Source organism: Heterocephalus glaber, unplaced genomic scaffold, assembly GCF_053883595.1.
Source record: "Heterocephalus glaber isolate CG9 unplaced genomic scaffold, H.glaber_assembly_v1.0 deba00000122, whole genome shotgun sequence".
NCBI classification, from domain to species: Eukaryota; Metazoa; Chordata; class Mammalia; order Rodentia; family Bathyergidae; genus Heterocephalus; species Heterocephalus glaber.
The window spans coordinates 12,152,911-12,173,630 of NW_028258138.1; the positions used below are offsets into that span (position 1 = coordinate 12,152,911).

General features: G+C 43.0%; 1 protein-coding gene across 11 annotated transcripts in view; it reads left to right on the plus strand.

The window, feature by feature from the left end:
- Positions 1-20,720, plus strand: part of Tiam1 (TIAM Rac1 associated GEF 1) — a 384,121-nt gene that overhangs the window by 350,395 nt on the left and 13,006 nt on the right. For all 11 annotated transcript variants that reach the window (XM_087213203.1, XM_004842270.3, XM_087213200.1 and 8 more), the window contains 7 exons: positions 3,408-3,587; positions 4,573-4,641; positions 4,923-5,048; positions 7,446-7,554; positions 11,905-12,084; positions 12,173-12,291; positions 17,923-18,031. In XM_087213203.1, coding sequence (XP_087069329.1) covers positions 3,408-3,587; positions 4,573-4,641; positions 4,923-5,048; positions 7,446-7,554; positions 11,905-12,084; positions 12,173-12,291; positions 17,923-18,031 — 892 coding nt within the window. The remainder of the gene's footprint in view (positions 1-3,407; positions 3,588-4,572; positions 4,642-4,922; positions 5,049-7,445; positions 7,555-11,904; positions 12,085-12,172; positions 12,292-17,922; positions 18,032-20,720) is intronic.

Here is a 20,720-nt window from a genome sequence, read left to right on the forward strand (position 1 = left end):
AATGTATAAATTAGACACAGTAAGAGAGTAACAACTACTAATAAAATAGAACAATTATAACATGTAAAATATAATTATACTATACTGTAATAGAAGCTACGTGAATATGGTCCCTCTCTCCTGCAAGACTCAAAACAAATACAGTGGTACCTCAGTTCACGAACACTTTTGTTTGTGAACAATTTGGTTTGTAAACAGAAACTTTTGGCAAAATTTTGTTTTTGTTTGGGAACCCTGCATTGGTGATGAACATGACCTCGGCCATCTTTCCCACACAAACATGAACATGACCATTTTTTCCAGAATCGTGGAGTGAATTATTTGTGAACCAAGGTACCACTATGGTATTTTCTGACTGCAGGTAACTGAAACCTCACAACGTAACTCTACTTTGTTATTTGGGTAGTGTGTGGGGGGTTGATAAACCAGGACTGCCTTTGTGGGGTCTGCATCACCAGGGTGCCCGAGGTGGGGGAAGAGGGAGTAGCTCAGTGGAGAGCACCAGAACCCAGTCCACATCTCACTGGCCTGACAACCTCCCAACCAACCCCTACCTCGGAGGTAGTGAACTTCACACAGGCCAAGCCAGCTGCTCGGTCGACCCTCTTGAAAATAGAACTCTCACAGTACAGTATTTATGGTGACATAGAGAAGACAGGACTCCAGAAACCCTATCCCATGCATTCGGTCACTTTACTGAGACGTGGCCAAAAAATGGTAACACAGCCTTGTGAGGAGAACTGGAAGCACAAGGGAGGTGTCTTGGAATTTCCTGTCCTGGAGATGTGTCAGGCCCTACATTTTTAACTTTTCCCTTTTGTGAAGTCAAGAGACATGCTTAGAACAATATACAAAGATGTCAGTTTCACTTGGACAGTGTTTCTGAGTAGTAAAAGAGTGGTTATGTTCACATTGCCTCTCATGGACTGCAGTGATGGGTAGACTGGTCATGAGTAGTGGTTTCGTCATTAATTTGTGTGCAGGACAGAAAGCTGGGGTTACAGAAGGACTGTTTAGAAACATGTTGTGTAAGCAAAGGCATCACTTGTACATTTGTTGCATTAGGATCCTTTGCTGGGTATCAAATCCAAGCAACAAAGGAGAGTTTGAGTTAAGATGGAGCACAGGACAGTTAGTTGTCGATTGTCATCAACTGTCCATCCATAAGATTTTCATTTTGCTTAGTGTATTTTTCACCTCATCACAGCTGTTTGTAAGGAGCTCATTACATACTGCACTTATCATTGGATCATCAAAAAGACACTTGAATATTTTGCTGAAATGAGTATATTTATTCCTTTTTAATCTTTAATATGCAGCCTTATTTGACTGTATATTCAATTAGGACCCCGAGTTATTAAAATCCTATCATAAGTAAATAAAACCATAGCTTATGTCCAATGAAGTAAGCTTGAATTAAAAACACGTACTTTCTTTTTTGAACAGCCTTATTTTGAGACATAATTTGCATACCATATAAGTCAGCCCATTAAGGTGAAGTTTTCCATAGTCACCTAAGGGAACATTCTTTGTAGGATATTCAGTTTCTGAAACACACAGTTCCGCAGAAAACATTAAATAGTACCATTGACAGGTGAGTTTTAGAATTAGTGCCAGCAATGAAGAAGCTGTAGTGATTATAAGAGAATGTGAATAATAAGTATGTGGATTTGGGTCTCTGTTCTGCCCTTTCCTATCATGATTTTGTGGCTAGTACATCCTCCTGAGGTTCCCATTCCTTGCTCTGGTTCTGTCTTTGTTCTCTTTTGCATATGCTAATACAGGGAAGTCTCCTTAATGTTAGGTGCTTTGCTGCCCCATGTGCAATGCTGACCTTGCCTTGCAGCTCTGTGTCCTAGTTACTGCATTAGGAAGGGTTCTCTTGTTCTTCCTGGGCAACAGAGAAGGAATTCTTTATCTGCACCAGTATTTACCGGAAGTATGTATTTTGAGCCTAGGGTTGACTTAGTGGGTCCCAGCAAGGCAGAGAAGTGCACAAAGACAGCCACTGTCCTTCAGGAGGTCTCCACCTACTGTTTATACACTGGTGCTTCTGGGCAAATTAGCTAGGGTTTGTGTTGCAAGATAGCTTCTGGAGCAGTTCTGTAAAGAGCCTTTAAAAACACTGATATCCTGCACATCACACCACAGAAATTCTGATGGAAATGATCCGAGGTGGGTGCTGGGCACTGGGATGTTTAAAAATTTCCCAGGTAACTGGGCTTGGCAACACACACCTGTAGTCTCAGCGCCAGGAGGCTGAGGCAGGAGGGTCACTCTGAATTTGAGGCCAGCCTGGGCTACATAGTGAAACCCTGTCTCAAAACAGACAACCCCACCCCAAGTGATTCTAACGTGCTCTGAAGTGGAGATCTACTGATTCCAGTAGTTTCCCAGCAACCCACGCTTTGGAGAACTGTTGTACTGTACTCAATAGGCTAGAATTTCAGAATCCAGAACTTGAAAGGGATCACAAGATCACAGGCAGCCTGGGGTCTTCTCTGATCACCCCTAGGGGTGACCCTCAGGTGGGTGGAGGCCGAGCGCACCCATGGAGGCCCGTTTCTGGGCCCATCCCCTGAGAGAACAGTGGCGTCTTTCTGTCTTTGCAGAATCTGGAGAGAAAGTTGTTTACTTCTTACATGTATTAGAGTTTCTTCATCCAGAGAGTGGCCCCCAGGTTATAGTGAACTAGGGAAAAATTGCCCTCCAACATTCCAAATAAGTAGATGGTGCCCTAAAACGACTGACAGTCAATTAGCTGGGAGTCTGTGTGAACTGTGGTTAACTTCTGAGCCAGGCTTCTGGTTTCTCTGTTTCTTGTGGGGTGGTTAAAACTACAGGTTTCAGGCTGGGCATGGCAGCAGATACCAATAATCCCGGCACTCTGGGAAGCAGAGGCAGGAGGACTACAAGTTTGAGCTCACCTGGACAACTTGAAAACTTAGTGACAGCAAAGCTGTCTCAAGATTTAGAAAACGGTGGTGGTGGAGGGGTGCTGGGGATGTAGCTCCGTGGTACAGTGATTGTCTACCATATCCAAGGTCCTGGGTCAATCCTCAGCACTACCCTCACCCCGCAAAAAGCCACAAAATTTGCAACCAGACTGCTTTGTTTAAATCTTTACTCTGCCAGTTACCAGCTGTGTTGTCTTAGGTGAGTTTCTTAACCTCTCTGGGGTTGTCTTACCTGTTAACCGGAAATGATAATAGGCCTTCCTTAGCAACACTGCGCATGTGCTGGTATAAGTTAGCACTTGCTATTACAGTGGTTTTGAGCATCACTGGGCTCTCAGAGGAGTGGAACAACTTGGGCAAACAGATGTAATCCATACCTGACTGCAGGAACAGGTGCGTGACGTCTATGCAGAGGGCTAACACACCTGCCTTTCCCCCTGTCCTCCCAAGAGTACAGAGCAGGTGGCCGCGTTTTGCCGCAGTTTGCACGAGATGAACCCTTCTGACTCGAGCCCGTCCCCTCCGGATGCCACAGGGCCTCAGCTGGCCACCATGAGACAACTATCTGATGCGGACAAGCTGCGTAAGGTGATCTGCGAGCTCCTGGAGACCGAGCGCACCTATGTGAAAGTAGGTCTCTCGCGCATGCGCAGGCCCCTTCCTGCCACGTCTGCCCCGCTCTTCACTAACACCGAGGTCAAGGTCAGCGAGGGACTCTGGCTTTTATTCCGAGTGTTAAGATCTCCTGTAGTCCAGTGTGATGGTGCGGGCCTGTAATCCCAGCGCTCTGGGAGGCGGAGCCAGGAGGATCACGAGTTTGAGTTCATCCCGGTCAATTTAGTAGTTTAGCAAGACGCAGCCTGAAAGTAGAACCTGAAATAGGGCTGAAGATGTAGCTCGGTATGAAGGCCCTGAGTTCAGTACCCAGTACAATAACTGACTAACTAAATAAATAAGCTTTTAAAAAGAAGGAAACATATCAATTAAGGAAACATAACAATTCTTATAGCCATTCATTGGTACATATGTAATTCATTGATAGATATATATATGAACAGTTGACCAAATATGTGGAAGATGGTGACTATTAAGTGATCTTTCTGACCTTTCTAACTGTAACATGAAGCTAATACTAAAGCTGAATTGAATTTTTGAGAAATCTGAAAGCATTACCTTCAGAATCTACCTTGGGCGTAAGTGGAAGGGTGTCAGGTCTGTTTTCTTTGCTTGTTCTGATGTTGGCTAATGTTCTCCACGTGAAAGTAGTGTGATCTCTTTTTAATTATTTATATTCTAGTCTTTAAGTCTTTGAGCAGAGGAAGGCCCTTATGTCAAAGCCAGCCCGCTGCCTGAGTTTGCTAATCCAGTTCTATTAGAGCCTGGCGTTAGCTTCTTCATAGATCATCCGTCCTGCTCTGAGAGTGCAGCAGGATCCAGTGGTGTAGCCAAGAACACATGGGCAGCAGAGCCTGAGCTGCTGACAGAAGAGGCTGTCTTGTTTCTGCATCTGTAATCACTGTGTTGTTAGTGTTTGGAAGATAATCTGCTTTTTTCTCCTTTAGGTTTGTCGTATAGACTTTTAGATCTGCTAATGAGGTATCCTTTCAACTTCTAGGACTTAAACTGCCTCATGGAGCGCTACCTGAAACCCCTTCAGAAGGAGACTTTCCTCACCCAAGATGAGGTATGGTGGGCCTTATCTCAGCTTGGTGAGGGTCACACTGTAGGTTGACTTGCTGGTAAAGAGGAAGGAATAGGGGGCACACATAATACTGAAGGTGATTTGAACTCACCCACTTGTAAGAAATGGGTCAAATATTGCCTGTTAAGTTTTGGCCTACACTGGAAGAATAAGAGGCTATTCCATTCTCTGGTAATAGGATTCTTATCCTAACCAATAAATGCTAATAAAGTTTCTGAAAACTTACAAAAGATGGGGGGATTAAATTCTTTTTCATTTTTCAGCTTGATGTGCTCTTTGGAAACTTAATGGAAATGGTAGAGTTTCAAGTAGAATTCCTTAAAACTCTAGAAGACGGAGTGAGACTGGTACCTGATCTGGAAAAACTTGAGAAAGTTGACCAATTTAAGGTTAGTCTCACCTCCTAATGTCACATTTGGGTTACCTTGTGGACAGAGTTGAATTCCCCGAAATTGCAGGACAGGGGCCGTACATTGTCTTTTGTAAGTTCTTGTGCCCTTGGTGTGGTGTTCAGGGGACTGTTTGTTGGCACAGTTCCCAAAGGGAGTCAGGGTGGAACTGAGGCATCTTGCTTCCGTGGCTAAGGGAAAACCAGTGCCACCTACTTGCATTAAATTTGTTCATCTGCTGGCTTCTACTCTGGAACATGTGCCAACCTTGACCTTTTGTTTACGAGCAAGCCTTTAATAAATTAGCTATCAGCAAATTAAAATAGCATCTCTGGCCTCCCAGTAAACTAATTTATCCTGTTCTGGGAAAGTTTGCTGGATGGTAATGCGTATCATTATCTAGGAAGGAGGCAGTCTTCTAGCACACAGTGTCCTTGCAGCCTTAATGAGGATTTATGACTAGCGCCTTAGTAAGGATGCTCATAGATTATTTTCTCTGCTCTGATTGGCTTTCCTTTATTGCAGAGATTTCCTGTTTCCCACTTCCAGCTGACAAAACTCATTGATTCATGTGTTGGGTGGTGTGTCAGCTTCACACTATTTAAGCAGGTTGATAACACATAATTAACATATAATGCACTGCATATATTTACAGTATAGAGTTTCATGAATTAAACACACGTATCTCTATAAAACCATCAACACAATGTAACACCACCAGGCCAATGAATTTAGTCATCACCCCTGAAGGTCTCTTCCTGCCCCTGTGTGATTTCTCTCTGCCTCTTATTTCCTCCTACCTGCAGGCATCTGTGCTCTGCTTCCTATTGCTATAGATATGTTCAAATACGTAAGTTTGGATAAAATTTTCCCTTGGGAATTAGTAATGCCCATCAGCCTGTAGGAGGCTTTCTGCGGTCCTAGAGATGAACAGCTGTGGGTGAATGTGTTTGTACGTGCATGTGTGTGTGTGTGTGTGTGTGTGTGTGCATGCGCCCTGGCCTAACATCTAGCTTTAAGGCCAGAAGAATAAATGGATCCTTAATGTTTTATCTGTGGTTGATGTAAGTGCATGTATACACACACACACACATAGATCTATAGTGTATATATGTATGTATGTAAATGCTTAGCATATGTATATATACTATATAATACACAATTTATATATACAACATACAAAAATATTTTATATAACATGTATATATATTATACACACTTATATCTATCAAGTTAAAGCCAGCCATGGTTGTGCATGGCCGTAATCCCAGCACTTGGTAGACTGAGGCAGGATGATTATGACTTTGAAGCCAGCTTGGGCCACATAATGAGACTCTGTCTCAAAATAATGAGTTAAACAAATGCATGACATTAGTGTAGCCAAAAGGAGGTGTTACATGGGGAACATTTTCTTGTTTAACTCTTGAGGGTGTCTCGAAGGATAATGATATCTTCTCACAGAATCAGATGGCTCCTGCTGGTGCCCTCTAAATAGGAGGGTTGGGAAGATAGACCGTGTAGGAAGAAAATTCAGGCTGCTGATCCCAATTTTGTTGAATTATATGCGGTCTGAAGCAAGCTTTCTTTTTTTGTCAGCAGACAATCAGAACTTGTTGTATATTAGATCAATTGCATGTTTAGGAGCCCAGTTTATCGCTCAAGTCCAAAGCCTGAATTGTTTGCTTGGACCTAACTTTTAATTCTGTGCCTAAATGAACAAAGCCACTGTCTGAACAAGACTAGAGTGGTGTGAACTCATGAAGGATATTTTCCCGAGGATCATTCATTCTTTTGTTTACATAAAATATGTGGAATGGAAAGTATCCCACATCAAGTGTGTTCAAGTCCTGCAAGCTCCCAGCAGCTTTGCCCCTCTGAGTGCAGACTGTACAGGCTGAAGAGATGGCACTAATCCCCACAGTGGGGCATATTTCTTACTGTAACATTGCTTGTGTTCTTACCTGCTCTCTGCTGAAGGGTTAGAGCAGGTTTTGGAGAGAACAGATGCAGTGACAGAGACATGTGTTTTTTACTTTTGGAAGTGTGAGCATTTCCTACCTTTATTTGGTTTGTCACATCTGTCTCCCAGCAGGACTCACGAGAGAATTCAGGAGATTTCTGTCTTTTCCAAAACATATTTTTTCTCATCAGCACTCAGAGTATCCCAGAGAGGTCATTCAAAGACATCTGGAAAGCCAGGGACAGGGCCACTGTAAACATCTGTTGCACACATTCATAAGCCTGTGGACATTAGTGGGGGAAGCAAAAGAGTGACAGGCGGGATGGGTGGCGATTTGTGGTTAGGGAGAGGCAGGTGTGGCCTGCTGGCTTTCTCCCATTGATATCTCTAGATGCGGAGGAAAACGAACCAACTGTGCTTTTTCTCTTTGAATCCAGAAAGTGCTGTTCTCTCTGGGAGGATCCTTTCTGTACTATGCTGACCGCTTCAAGCTCTACAGTGCCTTCTGCGCCAGCCACACAAAAGTCCCCAAGGTCCTGGTGAAAGGTAAGTCCTTGGAGACAGTGGCAGCCCAAGTCTGGTTCTCATTTCACATCCGGGTGCCTGATTGTGGTTGATGGCTTTAGAAGAAGCCCAGGAGTCACTGATGTGCTAGAAAGCCATTCCAACAAGCCACAAATATGGGTATTGAGAAGTGAAACATATTAATATCTTGAATTAATCATTTTACCAGTTTTCTTGTAATGAAAGTTTTGACTTGACCATTCTGGGCCAGAATTAATAGGTTGTTTTGCAGTTTTGTTTAAAAATCTCTGCTTTATTCCTGGTTTTCATTAATGAAGACATTAATGAAGACAAGCTAGTTCTCTTAAGCTGCCATTTCAAATACCTTTTTGAGGAATTATTTGTTTCTTTTGCCTATTTTTGTCCCTAGGTGTCTGATAATTGCTACTGACATCACTACTAAAGCTGTTTCAGTTATATACAAAAAAATCGCTCTAGTTACAGTTATTTTTTGTACAGAACAAAGTAGAATTGTTATGTTGGCAAGATACCTTTCTTTTTATACTTTACTTACTTTGGCAAGGTTGAGAATCAAACCCAGGGCCCCCTACATTCTGGGAAAATGCCCTACCACTGAGCTGTGTCCCCAGCCCTGATACTTTTTCTGATATGCTCTCAGAAGATGGTAAAACATCCTCAGAAAGCAATTTTCCATAGCTCAGTGTTTGGAAGAAAAGTAGAATTACAGTTATCAGAGCCTGGGAAGGTAGGGGGATTGGGGATTAGGATAAGGTTGGTTATTGGGTTCAAAAAGAAAGGAAGCCAGGTTGATGGTGCATGCCTGCCATCCTAGCACTCTAGACGCTGAGGCAGGAAGACTAATTTTGAGCCCAGCCTGGGCTGTTTAGTGACTAAGCAAGACCTTGTCTAAAAATAAAAAAGGGTTGTTGTCTTAGTTATTTTTCTTGTTGCAGAGACAAAGTACCTGACACTCACAAGTTAAAAGAGGAAAGATTTATTTCAGCTTACAGTTTGTAGAGGTTTCACCCCATAGTTGGTGGGTTCCAAGGCAGGGCACTATGCCAGATGGGGATCACAGAGGAGAAACAGTCCATGGCAAGCAGACAGAAGGCAGCAAGCAGTAAGCAGCTGCAGCAGCAGCAGCGAGCCTGCCTTCTTTCTCTCCTTTTATATTTCTTATAGGCTGTAAGCCTATGATTGGTGCCACCTATACCCAGGTTGGGGCTTCCACTATCCACACCCTTAATTCACAGTCACCCTAATCCAGCCACTTTCAAAACTAGGGCTTTAGGCGGATATCTAGACACAAGCCATAACAACTGGGGATGTGGATCAGTGTGAAAGCCCTGGGTTCAGACCGCAGTACCAAAATAAATAAATCAACAAATATTTTACAGTTAGAAGGAATAAGTTTTAGTGTTCTATAGTACAGTAGGGTGACTATAGTTAACAATAATATTATATATTTTAAAGTAATAAGATTTTGAGTGATCCTAACAGAAATGATAAATGAGATAGTTATGCTAATTACTCTGATTTGATTATTATATATTGTATACATTCATTGAAATACACTCTACCCATCCATGAATGTGTATAGTTATTATGTATCCATTTAAAAAATACCACTTGTATTGAAGCAAAAGTTTTTCACAGGTCAATATAATACATAATATCTATGAATTATCCAGTAATATAAGTAAAGACACCCCTCCCCAAAGAAAAATATTAAAGAAACATTTCCTTGGTAAACAGTAGAATCGATAGACAATTTGTTTTCAAAGAATCTCTGGAAATCAGCCTGTTATTTCTTAACATTTCACTGTGGCTGCCAAGTAAACATCTGCTAAGCAAGTCCCTTGACACGTGAATAATTTCCGTGTGTTATGCTTATGTTTGCTGCCAAAGAGGAACTAGCTTGACTTAATTTAAAACCTATTTGAGGAAATATTAGTGTAATATGGGTCTCCGGGTAATAGAAGAGCCTGTCCCAGATGGTGACAGACTTAATGGTAGTGCAGCCTGTGCAACAGGATTCTGGGGAGTCCTTGTCATGCTGTGTCACTCTAACCACATTTTCACGTGTGCTGCATTGGTCACACAGTTGTGTGTGTGTTTGTGTGTGTGTGTGTGTTTTAAAACTTTTGATTACTGCTTGTTATCAGATTGTTAAAGTAACCGTTTTAGAGTACTTTGCTTCATATGAAATTATATACCCATTACATTTCTTCAAGCAATTACTGCTCTTTAAAAATTACTCAATTAAATTAAATTCTATCCTTATGTATTTTTCTTAATTCAATAACATTATTTTTTGCACCTGAAAAATATTACATTCATGGGGCCAGGGATTTAGCTCAGTGGATCTGCCTCCTACCTTGCAAGTGCAAGGTCCAGAGTTCAATCTCCAGTACCAAAAAAAAATATTACATTCATGTTCAAAACTATCCCTTAAAACAGCAGGCATGACCTACATTTTCCTAATTGCCAAATGAGCTGAGAGCATGAAGAGACCTCTTTGAGAACGCGTGTGGGATCCTTAACAGACTCACACCTCCTGTACACACCAAGTGCTGCGAAACGTACTTCATGGGCCTGAGACACACACCATACTTTTGGACTTGAGCATTGGTGTGGGAGAGAGGGGGTGGGGTTCCCAGGCCTCTTCTAGACGTGGCCAAAGACTTGGAGTGCCCCCCAGAAACCACAGCTTAAGAGTCTCTTTGGAATTTCATGATGGCCTATTATAATATCCTTGGAGTTAGCTTATACGCCTAACCCCTAGTGATGGGGGGGGAAAAAAGAAAGACACACACATATTTAAATATATGCCCGCTGGGTTTTTAAAAAATTGTTATTCATTTATTCAAGGACTGTCTGAGTTCCCCTGATATGCAGGTGCTGTTATAAAAAGTACTGAATCTCTGGAGTGCAGTATTTAATTTCTAATAAGCAGCAGTCATCCAGCTGAATATGTGGATTCTGAATGTGAAGAATGAGTTTGTTCAGAATATTGACTGTCTTTGTCCATTGGTTCATCTTAAAGGATACAACCCGGGAATAGCCACATAGAAGAGTGGCATAGGGCACGCACAGGGTTAGGGCCTGGAAGCCCACATGCCTGCTCTGGGCACACTGGCCTCCCAGCACTAGCCTGGATGCTTCACGTGTCCACTGTGGTCCCTTGGATAGCTCTTCCCCTCTCTTCCCAGCGTTCCTTTGCACCTGGAAGGCATTAGCCATGCTTTCTGGTCATCTACCGACAGACACCTCTCTGCTGGTTTGGGGCTCCCCAGGGCTGCTTGTTGGCCCCGGTGGAACCTCGATGAAAGCAAAGCTGCTTGGTCAGCTGGGTCAGCTCAGGTTCCCGGCCTGTGGATGCTAACAGAGGTAGCACCAAGTTGACAATGAACAGATCCTGAGAGAGATCAGCGTGGCTGTACTTGGCTGCCGCTGTCAGGGGCTGCTGCTTCTGTGTTTTCCTGATTGTGGTCAAAAGAAGGTTTTCCAGCAGTACAGTGCTTGAAAGCTTAAGAAGACCAGGGTAAGGCATGTTTAAAATGTAGGTTTGGGGTTGAGGAGGTAGCTCAGCTGCATGGCACCTGCCTGGCAAGTGCAAGATCCTGAGTTCGATCCTCAGTACAAAATAAAATTTAAAAATTAAAATAAAATGTAGGTTTTGCTGTTACTCAGGTCTGGCTAGGTGAGTGGATCAGAAGATTGCCCAGACTTGTCACTCACAGTTGCCAGGACAAGGGGTGCTTCGTGCCACAAGGGGAAGCAGCAGGGTTGGTCAGAATGCAGAGGAGTGACAGCAAAAAGCGAGCAGCAGACTTGCTGCGGTGAAAATGGAGGAGTGAGTGGGCCTGGAAAGCAGGGTCACCATTGCTGGCTCGGATACTTTCAGCAAGCTCTGGGGTCAGGTAGATGCCAAGGTATGTGATGCCAGGCCCTGGGGTGATGGGGACAGGAGAAAAGTGACCAAGTTCAGAGGCTCTTAGAGGAGGTGGCCATGTGTGGTGACTCTGAATGGACCCTTGCAGGTCTTTCAGTACCTTTAGGAACTGGCCAGCCCAGGGAGGAGTCTTCCGGGGCTCAGTGAGGGCCCATGTGTCAAAAGATTGGCACAAAATGGCATGCTTAACAGAAGGAGAAGCATCAGGCCCTGCAAGTGCAGGTGTGCAGGGTTCACAGACTGCCCCCTTTAGCTCATTTGGCTGACGGGGCAGTTGTCTGTCTGGGCTGAGCTCTCCCCTTCCCTCCTTCTCATTCCTGTGAATGGGGCACCTTGGATAAGAACCTGTGAGGGGAACAGGACATAGGTAACCATTAGGGCGGCCCACCTGACACTCTGTACCTTAACCCTTCTAGCCAAGACCGACATGGCTTTCAAGGCATTCTTGGATGCCCAGAACCCTCGGCAGCAGCACTCGTCCACGCTGGAGTCTTACCTCATCAAGCCCATCCAGAGGATCCTCAAGTACCCGCTGCTGCTCAAGGAGCTCTTTGCCCTGACCGATGCTGAGAGCGAGGAGCACTATCACCTGGATGGTGAGCACGCGTCCCCCGGCCTCCCCCGGCTCGGTCCCCGAGAGGGTGTCCAGGTGGCCTCTTCATTTCCTGACCTGTGCTCTTCTAGTGGCCATCAAGACCATGAACAAGGTCGCCAGCCATATCAATGAAATGCAGAAGATCCATGAAGAGTTTGGGGCTGTGTTTGACCAGCTGATTGCTGAGCAGACTGGCGAGAAGAAAGAGGTAAGGAAGCCCTTGCTGTGTCTGTCTGGGCTTGGATTGGCTGGGTTTCTTTTTTTCTTTTTCTTGGTACCAGGGATTGAACTCAGGAGGCAGGCGCCAGAACCACTGAGCTAAATCCCTGACCCATGGGTGGGTTTCTTTTAATAAGGTACTGCCTGCAAATACAGTAGTCATGTTATTGTTTTCGTTGGTGGAACTTTTGTCCTTTGTCCAAGGCAACGTTGTGAATTATCTTCTTCAGCTGGACTATTTCTTCACTTGATCTCAGCCAAAAGGCTGAGAATTGATTACTTCTTAATATAGGAAGCTCACCATCCGCCTTTGGGATCTCTGGTTTTATTCTAAGCTCATGTGAAGATGAGCTTTTATTACTGTGATCTGGGCTACTTTAAGCATCTGTAAAGGCTGAGACCCTGTCTTTAAGATCAGAATCGCATCTGGCATGTAATAGGTGCTGGAGAAACATGTGTTGAATGAAAGTAAGTTTCTAGCGACTAAATCTTTGTTTTTTTCTCCAAGTCTACACAAAAACCTATGTAGATGTAGTGACAGGGACAGATTCACCCTAAGAAGGCTGAGGGGGAACTAGAAGTTGCGCCCAAGTCACTGCCAAGGTCTTCCCTGAATAGAAATGTCTGTAAAGCTGAGCTGAGGCATAGGGCCGTGACACGTGACCATCCTCACTAATGTGTCTGTCCACTCAGATCCAGCTGGAACATTGAATTAGTTTTGCTTTCCATTAAAAAGAAAGCGAGAAGCTGGGAGGGAACTGTGAGGCAACCTAGCCTGGACATGGTTAGGAGGGGCAAGGGCAAAGGAGGTTAGTAGAATTCGGTGGTTTAGCCTAGGCTGTAGGACACCCATGACCTTCGGGGATGTAAAGGGTCACTATCCAGCCTCAAAAGGAAGTCCAGTCACTGTAATTCAATCAGATGTAAGGAACATTTAAAGGAATTTACCTTACCTGTTTGGTTTTTTTTTTGAGATGGGGTCTCACTATGCAATTCAGGCTGGCCTTGAACTGACTGTGTAGCCTAGGGTGGCCATGAATTTGTGGCAATCCTCCTGGCTCGGCTTCCCGAACGCTAGAATTATAGATGTATGCCACCACATCCACTTATCTTACAACTGAGATATGAAAGACTCAGTCAGGTGCTATTGGGGTTCATGGAAAAGATCCAAAGTGCAGATCCATGTGTGGGATATAGAGATGTAGAGTTGTGGGGGAAATGAAGTGGGGTTTTCAGGGCTGGAGGAAATCCCTGAGGCCAGGGCCAGATGGAAAGAATTTGCGTATCTATTCCCCACACTTGGGAGCTGCAGAGCTGTCACGGTGTAAAAGGCTAGAATCTGAGGGCCCAGGAAGGTGTGCCGCAGAGGATATGCAGTTTTCAACTGAAATACTCGGTTCTGGTCTTTTTGTTTGCTTGTGTGTTTGGCTCCATAACATTACAAGCAGAACAGGGGAAGTTTTTCAGCCTACTTAGCAGATCATTTAAAGAAATGGATGCTGCTACCTTGGAATTAGTTTTCACTATTTTGTAAAATGTTTATAATAAAAAAATCCTTTTTAAAGAGCAAAATAGCAAAAAGACAGAAAAGAAAACCCTACTGTCTCAAAACACAACCTGACATTTTAAATTTACTTTGATTTAGAAAAATTAATGAATATGGATATGCTTAAATATTTTGGAAGTAGTTTATATCTTGATTTTTGTACTGAACACAAAATATTCCTATTATTTTAAATTTCTCTGTGATATTTCATTGTGTGGCTGAACATTGATTTGTACTTAATTCCCACTGTTAGGCAAATTTCTTAGCATCATTTATTGACTCCTTTAAATAATACTGCAAACATTTTCGATCACGAAGCCCTCCCCATCTCCCCTTCCAATTTTTTTTTTCCATTTTGACAGAAACAGCTTATACTAGGTTATAGAATAAGCATTTTCATTCTATTTTTATGTTTTCATTATATACCAAGTCAGTATCTGGATTTTAAGGACCTTAGGAGAAAGTGACAATGTTGCCGATAAGTGGGTAACACAGATAGTGGGTTGCAAAGAATATATAAAAACAAAGATGGAGATGGTCAAAGTCAGAGGCTGTAAAAGGAGTAGAGCTTGGGAAAAACTCAGGTCCTCTGAAATGAAATCCTGACAGTGAAGTAAGTAATCTGTCCAGCAGGGAACAAAGAGACAGTGAGGCGAAGAGCGCTTCCTGCTGAACCGAGATTATAAATAGAAGTGTGCAGGAGATGGAAGGAGGGACCCTTGACTAGAAGCCAGTATTAAAAGAGCAGGAAAATCTTATATTGCTATCAGACAGTTCAAAGCCCTGAAAAATTGTAAAGTTTGGAAAAAAATGTCAAAAGAGAGCAATAAAAGACTGTTTTAGCAGGATAAGATGAACCAGCAGGAAATAGGCCCTGGGCGGAAACTGATTATTCAAAGGCAATTGATTATTCAAGGGGCACGACCAAAATCCCATTTGATTGCTTTTTTTGCACTGAAGAAAATGGTCCTGAAACTGGAAAGGATGCAGTGGCTTTGATTCCACCAGAATAAAACCTCAAGGAGGATGGGCCTGGAGGAAGGGCCTGAGAGAACCGAGATTGTTGATGAGGGTCTACAGTGCCATTCACAGCGGTGTGCAGAGGGGTAGGCTGGTGCCTGTGGGGAGCACACACTGTGTTCTCACTCCCATAGAGGTGATTCCAGGTCCTTGTAGTTGCCTTTTAATGGCGACATCCAATAAATACCTCAAGTGGATTTATGAACAATTGGCAGGCAGTGAGGACTAGGAACACTGTCAGTATCTGCTGGTAACTGCAGGCTTATGTTGAAGTGGTAGCATTCTAGGGATACAGGATACCTGAGTCCTGTCTTCAGCCAACTTTCCTTGTGGTATCTCTGGGGTGTGTTCACAGAAAACAAAGCCGGTGAGGAAACATTTTAGGGTGAAACTGGGCCTTTAGTCTTCTACCCCTGTGTTACACTCTGGAGAGTGGCTCAGCAGTAGCAATGTCTCCATATTTTGTACTGATAGAGCCACATTGCCACCTCTATAGTGTGTTTTGGTGGCTTGAGAGGGGTCTACCAGTTGCCTCATATTTGATGGCGGGCCACCAGATTGCTGCTGTTGTCTAGAAACACAGCAAGATCGTAAGCGACATCATAAACAAGAGCCATTTATTGCTAAAAGATTAATTCCAGCCTTTCAAACACTTGAACCCATGCTTTGAGGAAGAGGACATTGGGCTTAATTTGTGTAGACCTGGAAATAGAAGTAAGAGGCCTGTGGGCAGGTACATTAGGAGGCCCATGTGAGGAAGAGCTCTTAACAGTTTGGGACAAACACAGATGGGGTAGACCGTGGTTTGTGAGACCTGTGCAGTCTTGTCCTCTGATAGGTACATAGAGACCAGGGTAAGATATCAGCTGATCTTCCAACCTGTGACTGTTGCTGGGATTCTGACAGGTTTGAAGAGGGGTGGTGAGTCAGTGAGGAAAGCTAGACACGACCACAGTACTTCTGTCTTAACATGGAGGACATGTTCCAGACCCCATTGAGTCCCCAAAACTGCATAGTGCCAAAGCATATTTATACCATGATTTTCCCTCTACATTCATATGCAGATTTGCCTTTTCTATATTAGTAGGCACTTATCACACACCATAGCCAAAACATCTGCATTTTGTGGTGTGGCAGCAAAACTAGCATGAATTTCTTTTTCTTCAGTTACAATTTCATGGATAGAAGATTTGTTCTTAGCAACCTGAGCCTGCAATTTTCCTCCCTAATTATTTTGAGAACTTTCACCTTTTCAACTTAAAGGAAGCACCTGACAGCTTTTCTTTGTCATGTTCAAATTACCAGCATCAATATTCTTGTGCTTTGAGACCTTTATTAAGTAAAACGAGTGTTACTTTAACACAAGCACTGTGACAATGTAACACTTGATAACCAAAATGGCTGCCAAGTGACAAATGGACACAAGAGACACCCTGGGAAAAGGGATACTTTGTGTGCCAGGTGGGAGGGAGAGGGGCAGCATGAGATGCCATCATACTAGTCAGAATGGCATGCAATTGAAAACTCATGGAAGGGTTGTTCCTGAAATTTTCTGTTTAGCATTTTTAGGCCTCAGTTGACCATGGAGAACTGAAACCATGGAAATCAAAACCACGGATTGGGAAGGATGACTGTATTGTGAGATATAAACACTGGATGGACTGTCATTGCCCTCTCTGGGTCGTCATATCCTGATGGTTCTACAACTGGAAGAACTAGTCTGAGATAATTTAGTGTTTAACCATGGAGGGGTTCAGGCTGTGACTTTGTGACCTCTAAGGATTTCAGCCTTCATTGTGCACATAGCTATCGAGAAATCTTCAAACTCCTAATTTAGCTTTTTTCTTACTCCTCTGAAGTAAAATAAAATCTTTAAATTGAATTGGAAGAATAAATAATTTGATTCCACTGCTTCCTGGGAGACCATATTCTCCAGTGGAAATGTCTTGAGATTTTGAGGGAAGATCTTTCTCATTGACAACCGTTATCTCCTTGGGAAACGGTCTCTATTTGAACATAAAAGATCTTTAATTTTGTAGATCAGGTTGATAGATAAAACTGTGCATTTCAGAACCTTGGTTTTTACCCTTTTGTCATCTTATTCTTAAAATTCATGTAGACAAACACAATAAAAAATAAAAAATATGGACAGTTTTTTTTTTTTTTTTTTTGGTGTGTGAATCCCCTGTGTTTTTTTAGTAATCTGAAGTTCTTCAATATGGACATTTCATATGAATTAAAGAATTTTTCCATTAAAATTTCATCACACTGGGCCGGGGATTTGGGTCGTGGTGCTGCCGCCTGCCTTGCAAGCACAAGGTCCTGAATTTGATCCCCGGTACAAAAAAAAAAAAAAATTTCATCACATTGTAGCTCAAACATGGCAAAACATAGTGATACTATTAGTTGGCATTAGAAGAATAAAGTAAATATTATTGTATCTGCCACCTATTGCTTCCAGTGCAGTGTTTCTTAGATGTTGGCAAGTTGAGAGTATTGTTTTCAATGTGATCTATCCTTTTCTGTGCTATTTCTCTTTTATAGTTCCTTTATTTACATTGATGAGTAAAAATTATACTGGATGATCCTCAATTTACAGTGGGGTTATGTCCTTACCAAGCCATCTTAGGTTGAAAACTCTACAAAAGTTTGTATGCTTGTTTGTTTTTCTGTGCTACGGATTGAACCTAGAGCCCTGCACATACTAAGCAAGTGCTGTACCACTGAGCCCAAACCCTCAGCCTCCAAATTTATTTAATCCCCCAATCAATCCATTATAAAGTTGAAAACTTCACTTGAGCTATGGTAAGTTGGAGACCGCTCCCCCACCCCGTATATATGTATGATGTGTTGTTATATGTAAATATTATGCAGTGGCTAAACCCAACCAGCTAACTTATGCATTATGCATTTGATCACATGCTTAAGCAGATGTTTTTAGGAATGATGTTTTCACCAAGTAAAACTGACAGCAGCCTGCCATATTTTAAAACTTCATGAAAACGTGAGTGTGGACCACTTTCCCCAGTCAGTTTTGCTGTCTCTGATTTACAGGTTGCAGATCTGAGCATGGGAGACCTGCTTTTGCATACCACCGTCATGTGGCTAAACCCACCAGCCTCACTGGGAAAGTGGAAAAAGGAGCCAGAATTAGCAGCCTTTGGTATGTATCAGAAGAGGGTTTTGAGGAGGGGGAAAGGCTGGCTTAATTTTCAAAGCAAGAGCATTTCTTTTCTAAGTCACAGTTTATCAGAATAAAACTATTTATAGTTTTTGGAGGTTGTCTTCCTGCTTTGGCCATTACCTTCTTACAAATACTAAATAAAACCTTCCAGTTAAATATGTATAAAGTACCCAGCTGCAGGAGTGGGAGGACATGGCTGTGCCCTGGTCCATTCCAGGTAGAAACAGATGGGAAATGAGCTTTTTTTTTTTTTTTGCCGCTAGTCCTAGTATCATTTCAAAGTAATGGGCTTATAATAAACCAAGGAAAATTAAAATGAAAGATCAAGAGATAAATGTCTCTGTTTCTGAGACCTCAAATCCTGGATTTTAAAATTTTCACCCCAACTCTGTGTTGCTATACGCAAAGCCAGAATTTATGAATTTAAGTTGAGCTGTTGTTGCAACTTTGGATGCTTAATCAGTTGTGAGATACAAAGCAATTATGTTGTTACTAATAGCAGTGGAAGTAGACAGTTTATGATTGGTTTTTTTTTAATAATCTAGTTCAGATGGATGCAGTTGGTGCAATCAGAGATCTCTTGTGATTGTATCGTATTAATATGCTTCTTGTGAGAGAGAGAAAACTATGGGTTAGTATAGTGGGAATTGTGCGTAATTCCGGAAATACAGCTTATGGTTTGCTATGCAGGTGTGAATATAACATAATGTAGTGTTGTTCCCAAGCACAAACGCTCTGTGCCCTGTGCTTTTGCTTTATGCTGTGTTTTTCCCTGGCATCTCCCTAGAAGGTTCTATGGTAGGAAATGTGGCATTTACCATTCTTTTATCATATATCATTTTTCTGAGCCTGGGGGTTGGGAGGTTGCTTTCTGCTTCTTTAACTGAATTCTTTTTTCCTCCTCCATAATATGAACAAAATATTCCCAAATGGAACATCTTAGTCATATTAAAATCAGTGTTTAATACAACGATTGGTCTTCCCACTTAGATCCACTTATCCTTCATTGAAAAATTAGTCATATTCTCCAAATTTCCCAAGAGCCATGATAGCTGTTGATGACAGTTCACTAAGAATAATGGAAGAGCGTGTAAGTGTGCTGAGGAAACATGTGACTAAGTAGAGCATACAAAGATGTATTGGGCTTTGAAGCAGTGGGTAGTTTTTGATGGGGGATAGGTGTTTTTAGGGGGCAGCAGCACTTGCTTTGTGCTCCCTAGATTGAACTACACTAGCAGTGCCAGAGTCCAGCATTTAGGTATTTCATGATATGTCCCATGGAGTTATAAATATACCAATTTAGCATAGGAAATTATTTTGAGTGGAAGAAAGTAGGAGTGGGCAAATGTTTTTCTGTTTGGGGCTGCATAGTAAATTTTGGGCATCAGGGGCAAATGGCTATGTGCTTTGCTGTCGTCACCAAATGGTAACAGAATGAATGAGCTGGCTGTGTTAGCAGCCTGTACTGTACAGGCAGCAAACAGGCCTGCGTTTGGTCCAAGGGCCCTGTTTGCCAACCCATGGAAAATGCCAGTTACGAGGTTGCGGGCTTCCGGTGCTGTTCATTAAGCCAGTAGACTCAGATGGGACTCTGCATTCCTGTTCCCTGCCTCCTGGCTTGTTTGTGGGAGGCAGGTGTCAGATAGTTGACTCCCAGGAGTGGGGGCCCCGGACACCTGTGTTCATAGATAGATACTGCGCACTCCAACCCCAGGGCACCCAGCAAACTTAGTAGGCCTATAGAGATAACAGGTGTGGAGACGAGCTTATTTGTGTTCAGAATGTTGTTCAGAGCCACAGTAAAGTAACGGTAAAGAGAAAGAAAAAAGATGAAAGTTGGGGTTCTAAACAGAGTCGTCATAATGAGCAGCTTTGTGGCTGAGTCTTAGGTAAGATCCTTACAGGTGGGGCTGTGACAGTTTCACTGTGATTTCAAGTAGAGCAGCGGAGCTGAAGGAACCTTACAAGCAGTACATTGTGAAGTAGAGAGTCGTGCTGGAATTAGGTTGGTTCACATTGATCAGGAAGCTTTGAGTTAAATCGTGGTTCACTTTTTGTTTTCATATAAATCTCTAATTTCAGGGAATAGTTCAGCTTTCTGCTGAAACTGATGTTGACCTGTTGCCATCTCAGCACCTCGAGGCTTTATGGTTGGGATGGCTCACGGGTACTGAGTGTTAATGACCATCGCCTTAAACAGCGAAGCACAAACAGAAGTTGCTTTAGGCTTCTGCATGGGAGGTATCAAGACTTCGCGTTTTAAGGAACAGAGAAGGGACTGTGGGCTGAGGAAGGTAGCCAGGAGCCTTGAGGGTCAGGGCCGTTTCAGAAGGGCTGGGATGATGCCATGTAGCCCATCTTGGTAAGGTGGAGCCGTTCATAACTCCATCCCAGTGCTAGGCCAGGGGTTGCTCTCTGTTCCTCTTGTCATGCTCTGTGGTGGTTAAGCTCAGGGGAAACTGAGGCAGACACATTAATCTTCTTCGAGCTAAACAGACCCTTGAACTGTGGTCCCGACGAGAGGGCGGCTCTTCTGAGATGAATGTCACTGGGTCCCCTCTCCTGAGGTGGAAGGAACTCCTGTCACTTTCAGAGGAACCCAGCTCTCCTGGCCACTCTGATTTCAGATGGCCTCATGGTGCCACCCTGGGTTTCTTCAGGCTGAAGG